At 47.6% G+C, this 8,910-nt stretch overlaps 3 protein-coding genes across 6 annotated transcripts in view; 2 read left to right on the forward strand and 1 right to left on the reverse strand.

Moving 5' to 3' along the window:
• The window catches only part of LOC115269552 (polyubiquitin-C), a 54,360-nt gene that overhangs the window by 14,661 nt on the left and 30,789 nt on the right, over positions 1–8,910 (forward strand). The window lies entirely within an intron of this gene.
• On the reverse strand, positions 1,187–3,113 carry LOC134291553 (mitochondrial ribonuclease P catalytic subunit-like; the record flags this gene model as incomplete). The annotated part of the gene is given in 2 exon segments (XM_062859473.1): positions 1,187–2,061; positions 2,186–3,113. Coding segments are annotated over 2 exon segments (1,551 nt in total). The 3' UTR covers positions 1,187–1,206.
• LOC109399617 (uncharacterized) lies at positions 7,119–7,710 on the forward strand. Its single transcript, XM_062859478.1, has 3 exons — positions 7,119–7,375; positions 7,433–7,531; positions 7,589–7,710. Exons 1-3 carry the CDS (start codon positions 7,119–7,121, stop codon positions 7,662–7,664), a joined length of 432 nt encoding a protein of 143 aa, XP_062715462.1. The 3' UTR covers positions 7,665–7,710.

Genomic DNA, 8,910 nt, shown 5'->3' on the forward strand with positions numbered 1-8,910 from the left:
AAAGTTTGCACTCACGAACCTAACACCCTGTATATTCAACTTTGCAACTCCATCCAAGATATTTGCAAGTATTCATGCTATGCAATGCTAAGAACTTTTTACTTTTTATTTTTTAGTCCATTTTACTAGCCAATTTTAGAATGAAAAATTGACAGAAGGCGAGAAAGAATATCATCATCAACATTATATTGTCGCTTCGTATATGGCTCATTACACGATAGTGTAATTTTGTCATAAAACATCCATTCCGCAGAGTTGTAAACTTGTTCTGTGGCTAAGCTGGTTGAAGTGCCAGACCAGCGATGAGGAATGTTGGGTTCAAATCCCACTAGAATCAAATGGCATTTTTTTTTCACAAATATATCTCACTATTCGTCAAATAAACGCACGTTGTGTATTTGAAATGGCTTCAAGTTTTACGTCAAAATTGTAACACTTTTTATTATAATCAATGGACACAATGTTTGTAAATTATTTGAAAAATCCACCAATCATCAAAAATCAAAAATACATGTAGGGTCAGTACGATGTTTAGCGAAGTTGTTCAATAAATTAAACAACAAATTGAGAATATGAAATTATTTTGCAGAAAAGTTTTATTGTTCCTCACTAGGCTTCATGGTCACATCTATCTATCTATCTATATATATAAAAATGAGTTTGAAGTTTCTTTGAGGCAACAAAACTTAAGAACGGATGAACCAATCAGCATGACTCTTGCACGGTTCGATTCGTATTCGTGGTCGCTGTGTTTATATGTAATAAAAAGTAACGAAAATCAACTAAAAAGTAGAACAACTGTGAAAGTAATGATTTTTCATGAATCGAGAAGAAATTCAACAGGATCGAAATGAAACCAATCTAGAGTGCTGTGCTAAAATGACCTCCACAGTTGTCAAACCACTTCAACCTGGCAAGACAAAGTTTGCCGGGACAGCTAGTAGATGATAATAATAACTGTGAATGATAATAAAGAGTTGAACTTACCTTGATTGTTCCTGATTGGAGAAGAATTAGTTGGCGTTTTTAAGGGAAAATGCTGCAACAATCCGCTACTAATATATCATTTTTTCTGCACTTTTCAACAAAAACTTTATGCAAATTGCTTCACACGCTTGTATCAAACCCACTGAAACATACATAATCAAGGCTTTCTTTAAAGTTCTACAAAATAACACCAAATCACTAAATTTCCAACAGCTTCTCCTATTCGAACCTAACACACAACCAACAGGCTTGCTTCTCCACTTTGGGTATCTTCACCGAATCTTCCACCAGCGGCACGTGCCACTGGTGCTCATTCCCCGGCGACCGATGAGCGAACATATCGAACTTGAACGGTGACTTTATGATCACCCTTCCGTCGTTGGTAATCGACAGCAGCGAGTATTGGTGTTCCTGTTGCCACCGCTTAAACACCCCGCCCAGTTCGTCCCCCAGCAGGAACGAATGCTTCCGCATCAGATCGCGCGAGAAGAAATCCGTTCCAGGGCCACTCTCCATCGCGGCGTACAACAAGAACGGATCGTCCTGCGAGAGGTCCTCTGTCAGGAACAAAAACGCATTCTCCCGGATGTACTTCATGTCCTTGGAACGCCACCGGTCCATGTGCTGCCGACCGATGACCAAAACCCGCTTCCGCAGGCGCACATAGTGCTTCACCACGGCGGCAAGCTGCATGGCATACACCGCGGGGGACTTTTGATTCCCAGTCGAGAAGGCCACATTCAATCCGTCAATCACCACGTCGTAGGGTTTGGTCTTCTTCAGAAACACTTGGAACCGTTCCAGCTCTTTGGGGGTGGTTTTGTTGAAGATTTCCTTTTTGATTATCACAGCCTGAATAAATGCATCCCGCAGGGCACAGAACGATTCCTCCGGCACGACAATGCTGGCCAGCGAGGACCTGCAGTGGGAACATTTGCCACTGTCGGTGACGCGGCTTTCGGCGGCACGGATTCCTAGCCGCGGCGGGAGCTTTGTCAGGGCGGAGCCAACCCGCTTCGAAAGGAACAGAGATTTCGCGTTGGTAAAGGCCAACATTTTGATGATGTTTTGTTTCTGAAAATGGAAGTTTAGGAATGACACATTTCAAAGACAACTTAAGGACAATCAAGTTCTTCAAGGATTTGTCAGACTATTAAAAATAATTGCAGTCTACTGCAATACTAAAAATCATACTTACAAAACTGGCTTCATCCTTGAGGCAATGTTCAATCCATTCTAGGAACACATCATCCTTCGGCAGCCGTTTATTGGAGCATAGTTCTTCCAGCAGCTTCCATCCGGCTTCTATTTCACCGGCATGGAAGCACCTGGCAATCAAGTAACTATAAGTCGCGCTATCCGGAATCCCACTCAGCTTGATCATATCCAGCAGCTCGAACGACAAGCGCCAGCTGTCCGTAAGAGTCAAGGCCGCCACCAAATGCTCACAGGTATTCGCATCCAGCACCGGATTCTTCCCACGTAAATCTTCATAAAGCCTCAAAATTTCCTGCCGTTCTTCTTCACTCAACCCCGTCCCATCACTATGCTCCGTCCGGTACAGTCGAAGCAGCTTCCCCGCCATGGCCAAATTCAATTCTATCCCGTTTTCCCGCAAAAACCTCACATAGGATTTGCCACTCTCCAACCCGTGGCACAACCCCAGCACCGTACTGTCCACATTGGTCGCGTTGAAGCGACGTTCATCGAGAATCCCCTTGCGAATGGTGCTCCACTCGGCCGCCGTCGGAACCGGACTGGCGACGAGTTTTTCCTTCAGTTCGGCTATTCGTCCCGGTGGCAGTCTAATGTGGGGGACTTTCTGGTGCACTCCGGCATAGTGACGGGCTGTCCCCAACACGGTTTGAGGTAACCGTAGCCACCGGCGGAACATTATTTATCGTTTTGGTTTCAGGATTTTCCTACCGGCGCGGACAAACAAAAACACTACCACGCGCGCGATCGCGACGACGATGACTGTCTATAGGGTACTGCAAGCACCTGATCTAAACTCACTTTGTTCGACAGTTCAGCGAGCTTGTTTACAAGGTGTTAGAATTTTTTACGAGCGGCGAAAATTGAATTTACGTTTTCCGTCCCGAATCCATTATGATTCGGAAATATCGATCATTTTCATCTCTACTAGCACAAAACCAATCGTCTAATTACCGTTTTACTGAAATTGGATCGGAAAACAGTTTTGCCGGATCTCCGCCAGAGACTAAGTCCATGTAAACAAGCTCGCTGAACTGTCATTGCACGGCTTCGTGACGTCATCTTGCAGTATCCTATGCCGAAGCAACGAAAGGTTTTGCTTTTTGTTTTGCTCTCAGGTGAACGATGTTAGCTCGGAACAGGGGCTTTCAATCCGAAAGCTACCGTGCACGATTCGCGACTACGAAGTTATCGAATGTGCGTGAAGGTTGGTGAAAAAACGAGAGGGAAATATTTTTTGCTTTTTTTTTTTTTCACGCACATTCTGACAGTTCCTTACGAGGTTTTTCATTAGAGCGGCAAAGAGTTGGAATCTCTTTTACCTTCGTAGTCGCGAATAGTGAAATTCGAAATTTCCCCTTTTGTGATAAAAATGCACGCCTTAAGGTGCCATTAGACTGTTTGTCATAATTGCCCGACATTTATCGAAGGTTGCCATGATTCACGTTATGTTGGTCATTTGTTGGGCTTGTTTGGCCAAATATTTGTCATGTGTTACGTTTAAGTTTGTTTCGACACTATGTTAGTTAGAACATCGAAATGAGAACACAAAATATACGCAGAAACAACAATTATTATGCTGAATCCGCCACGCACGTCAACATCGTTTCGTTCAGTGTAAATCGTTTCGAGCATCAACGACCAATTCAAATAACCGTTAACATAAAGGCCTTTCGCACAGCGGCGACGTAAAAGCAAGCGCCGCCGGACAATGACGGTTTGATTGCACTAACACATCCGCAAAAACAGCAACAGCAGAGCTCGATCCGATCGCCCGTTTTGTTTCACCGTCAGATCAATTGTCTCCGTCCGTTCGATCGCATTGGAAGCGACCACGCGAGTGAAATTTGTTGCTTACCAATTCCGCATGGAAACTTCCTGCTGGCGGGAAAAATAGCACGACGTACAACTATTCTTGTGCTCCGCAGGTGAGTGAGAAATCCAAATCCTCGTTTGGCCGCGAAATAGTGAGGTTCTCGACATTGTAGGACGACGGGACGAGTTGACTGAATTAGCCCATTGTCTGTTGGGCAGAGGTGGACAAAGCACAACGGAAACGAAATAACCGAAGAAAGGGAACCGGACTCGGAATGAAACACTTCGTGTGAATGAAACTAGGAAAAACTTTAATACACGTCTGAACGGGTTTAACGTAGGGGACTGAATGAAATGCTATTCATTGATGCGCGCGTGGCGCGCTCGCTCGGCTCTGCTGTGGAAAGTTTTCGCAGGGTTGATCTCGCCTTCGATCTCGCCGAATGCCACACTGAGAGGAAACAGTATTGCATATTCCAACACTCCTCCTCAATGCTGGATCCTCGAACCGCTCGGCGATCTAATCTCCTCCTGACTGCTTGCTCTTCCGCTTCCGAACCTTCTCCGTATTGGCTCTTGCTATGCCAACAACGTAGTCCGACAAATGACCGGGTGGAACTCCCCGATTACTCCTCCTGGATCGTTGCGCTTCTCCAGAACGTTCTTCCGGACTCACGATCCGATCTTCTTCCTTCACCTCTAGCGCTTCTTCCTTCACCTCTAGCGGGTCTGTATCTGCATCGTCCATGTCGAAATAGTCTTCTTCTTCGCTTCTGCCGCATTCGGATCCTTCTTCGGACTCCTCGGCTCCGGAAGTCCCAGCCTCCGAATACCACTCGACTTCGCTACCTGCTGATCCACCTTCGGCCACCTTCTCCTGAGTTGAACGCTTCGGATCCTGTAGCTCCAAAAACTTCGCTTCTCGGCTTATCGTCACCATATCCGTACCAGTATCCACGAACCGGTAGCCTTTATTCTCCTCCGAATAGCCGATGAATGTTAGCTTCTTCGCACGCTTTACTCCTGGAACTTGAACGTATGCCGGGCACCCGTAAACTTGCAGATGGTCCAGCTCTGGCTTTCGCCCACACCACTTCTCGTACGGTGTCGTATCCACTGACCGGGTCGGAAGCCTGTTCTGCAAATATGCAGCAGCAACACAAGCCTCTCCCCAGTACCGCTTGTCCAGTCCAGCATCTAACAGCATCGTTGTTGCCATCTCCTGCAGCGACCTGTTCTTCCTCTCGGCAACTCCGTTTTGCTGAGGCGTATAGGCAGTCGTGTATTGCGCTCTAATACCCTCGTCCGCAAGGAACCGACGCAGCTCGTTATTGACGTACTTACCGCCGCCGTCCAACCGGATCACTTTCGGTTTCCGTCCAAACAAGTTCTCCACGTTCCTCACGTATTCCTTTATCTTACCGGCCGCTTCTGATTTTCTCTCCAGCAGATAGACGACCGTGTATCGACTGAAGTCGTCTATCATTGTCATCAAAAATCGTTTTCCACCAGGCGTAGTCGTCCGCATTGGCCCACAGAGATCTGTATGGACCAAATCCAAAACTTGCTTCGACTTCCTTTCAGCTACTTTCGAAATCGGATTCCTCGACGACATAGCTTTCACTTTTCTCGCGTCCTCCGCCAGCTTCAACTTGTACAACGACCCTGATTGCTCACCGACAACCACTACCTTTCCGCTGGCATCACAAATCGAACACCCATCCTTTCGGAACTTCACTTTGAACCCCTTTGCCGTCAGTTTGTCTACCGACACCAGTCCACTGGTTAGTGACGGAACATACAGTACATCACACAATTTCACTTTGATTGCTTCGCCGTTCCCATCCACACACATCACTACACCTTCGCCGCGCCCCGCAGTAGCGGCAATCTTCCCATCAGCCAAAATCACATTCGGACCGGGCTTCTCGTCCAACGACACAAAAAAGTTCCTATCACTCGTCATGTGGCTGCTTGCTCCACTGTCTATGAACCAGCATTCGCGCTGTTCACGTCCTGCCACCATGAAGCACACGCTAGCACCACACTTTTCGTCTTCTACTTTCTTAACACTCTGCCGACCACGCGCCCTGCCGTCTGGCTTTTTCTCATCTTCACCGTTCTTCTGCTTCACCAGGTACAGCCGGCAGTTGCGTCGCACGTGACCGGGCTTTTTGCAAAAATAGCACACTCTGTCCGAACCACCGTCGTCACTTTGCACCGCACTCTTCATTGCTTTCATGTCGAACGATTCACCTGATCGTTCCCGCCGCCGCTCGAACTCGTCAAGCAACTTCGATTTGACCAGCTGCATGGTGATGTCAGCATCGGCACGACTCTCCAGGGCCGTGACCAATCCACCGTAGGAATCGGGCAAGCTGCGCAGGATCATCGCAATCCGCAGCGATTCTTCCAGCTCTTGGCCCGCATTTGCCAGACGATCGAACAAATCCTCCAACACTACCAGATGGCCTTCGACGTCACCACCCCGAGATTCAGACTGCAAAGTTTCTTTAACAATGACACACGCGACGTGACCGTGCTCTTCTCGTGGTACGCTTTGAGCTGATTCCAAAAATCACTCGCACTGTTCGCGGTTTTCACCAACCCAAACTGATTGTCTTCAATGCACAACCCCATTGTAGCACGTGCTTTACTGTCGTCCTTCTTCCACTGCTCGGTGACCGGCTGCGGCTTCGCACCGACGACGACGTACCAGAGCTCCTCCCTGGTCAGGAGCATCTCCATCCGGAACTTCCAGATTTGCCAATTATTGTTCCCCAATCTGGCAAACGCAAACTTGTTCGGCTCCGCCATTTTGTCTCCGCACTGAATCACCACAGTCGAAAACGAAATCAATTAACTCGCGGCGCGAACACCCGAAACAGGAACACAGTTTCTCACACTTTCTTCCTACACTATCCGGAAGATTTCTTTCGGATTTCCTCTGGGACCATAACCTGTTGGGCAGAGGTGGACAAAGCACAACGGAAACGAAATAACCGAAGAAAGGGAACCGGACTCGGAATGAAACACTTCGTGTGAATGAAACTAGGAAAAACTTTAATACACGTCTGAACGGGTTTAACGTAGGGGACTGAATGAAATGCTATTCATTGATGCGCGCGTGGCGCGCTCGCTCGGCTCTGCTGTGGAAAGTTTTCGCAGGGTTGATCTCGCCTTCGATCTCGCCGAATGCCACACTGAGAGGAAACAGTATTGCATATTCCAACATTGTCGGCACGTGCGGGTTAACCTCCAAAAACGTTGGCCACACCGGAATCCAGTTAATCGATCGGTTGGAAGATAGAATCGCCCACAGCACATTGGAGAACATCGGACCCGACGAGTTAAACCGGTAAGCCAAAATTCCATTACCCAGAGAATGGGAACTGATGAAATCTCCGCTCTGCAGACACACCGCTGGAAGCACCGCGTGGGGTGCGAGCGCACGAGAACGACGCCATATTGCCGGACAGTGCATTTGCGCGGGACCAGAGGCCTTCCGAAGGAAGTACGTAGACAGAACCATCTCGAAATCAAGCAATCGCTGACCATCTGGTGGCCGCAGGGCCTTTGTTTACATCTTATTTTCAGTTTCGCTTCGCGAGAAGGAAGTGACATCGCGCTCCAGCGGCGGAGAATAGGCCAGGTAGCGAGCAAGCTCTCGGATCCGAGAGGGTCCAATCACGGGAGGATCGCTCCGACGGACGGGTCGAAGATCGAGACCGCATAGTGGACGACACGAGCATTCCCACTCCGGTTGTGCATTCAGCTGCGTTCAACAGCGGAGCCCAGCGGCGAATAGGGCAGCTCCAACAGAGTCAATCCACGGAGCCGTCCGGGTCCGCTAAACGAGCTGCAACTGGGTTCGCTCGGCAGTACGAGGTGGCACGGTGAGAAGACCGTTGGAACGAGCTTCCGACGATTCGAGGACGATTAAGAACAGCGACGATGGGTCAGCGGATGACCAGTGCGTTGGCGGCGGAGCGGCATGGGGGACGCCCCAAGAAGATAAGTGCTAGCATTTAAGATCATAATTTGGCGATTGCCAACTCCAAATGTTTAGCTAGTAAGCCAATAAGCTAGAGAGGAAGATGGGTAGACCCAAATATATGTATTGATCTGCGATTTGATGTTTTTGTGGTTTGCGTTGAGCCTTTGCCCTTCAGTGTTTGCGGTTTTCGTTCTTTAAGCCTCGCTAACGGTATTTTGCTCTATCCGCTACCGGGGAACTTGCAACACATGTCTAATGGGACCTTAAAGGTAAAACATGATACAACGTGCCTTATGCGTCGACTTTCTCTTCGTCAAATTAAACTGACAAGAAACCGTGCAGTTGAATCCCGGAATTTTTGACTAGCGAAGTTGGATTTTTCTCCAAATCCGTGCGTCGGACCTAACTTCGGAAGTGGTGCGCTGTATAGCGGACCAAGTTTACTATACAGCGCACCACTTCCGAAGTTAGGTCCGACCAAGGGTCCGACGCATGGATTTGAAGAAAAATCCAACTTCGCTAGTCGAAAACTCCGATTTTCAACTAAATTGAGAATAAAATTTTGATTAAACTTTTTTACGTTTAATCAATCTTGCATCTTGTCAGTTTGATTCGAAAAAGAGAAAGATCGACGAAGAGAAATCGATCATTGCAATATATGACTTTCGCCCTTATTTAAATTCAATCTAGTACTTTTGCCCATCATGCAGAGGAATGAATGAACTTATCTACGGTCTTCTTTTTCCTCTGGATTGCTTCTTCTTTTCTTCTCTAACTGCGGGCACTGTTTACCAAAAAATGACATATTCATGAACATCCCACGACTGAAAGTTCACTGGATGTTCACCGGATCTCGCCGGATGCATGATGTGAGCAATGATTTTAGTAAACAAGGC

This window comes from Aedes albopictus, chromosome 3 (assembly GCF_035046485.1).
Source record: "Aedes albopictus strain Foshan chromosome 3, AalbF5, whole genome shotgun sequence".
NCBI classification, from domain to species: Eukaryota; Metazoa; Arthropoda; class Insecta; order Diptera; family Culicidae; genus Aedes; species Aedes albopictus.

What these genes read in the sequence shown, in the direction of transcription:
- LOC109399617 (XM_062859478.1), top strand. Translation starts at nt 7,119, where the DNA reads ATGAAATGCTATTCATTGATGCGCGCGTGGCGCGCTCGCTCGGCTCTG. An exon ending in GGACCCGACGAGTTAAACCG is followed by an intron (nt 7,376 to 7,432) that starts GTAAGCCAAAAT and finishes TCCGCTCTGCAG; the next exon opens with ACACACCGCTGGAAGCACCG. An exon ending in CCAGAGGCCTTCCGAAGGAA is followed by an intron (nt 7,532 to 7,588) that starts GTACGTAGACAG and finishes TGGTGGCCGCAG; the next exon opens with GGCCTTTGTTTACATCTTAT.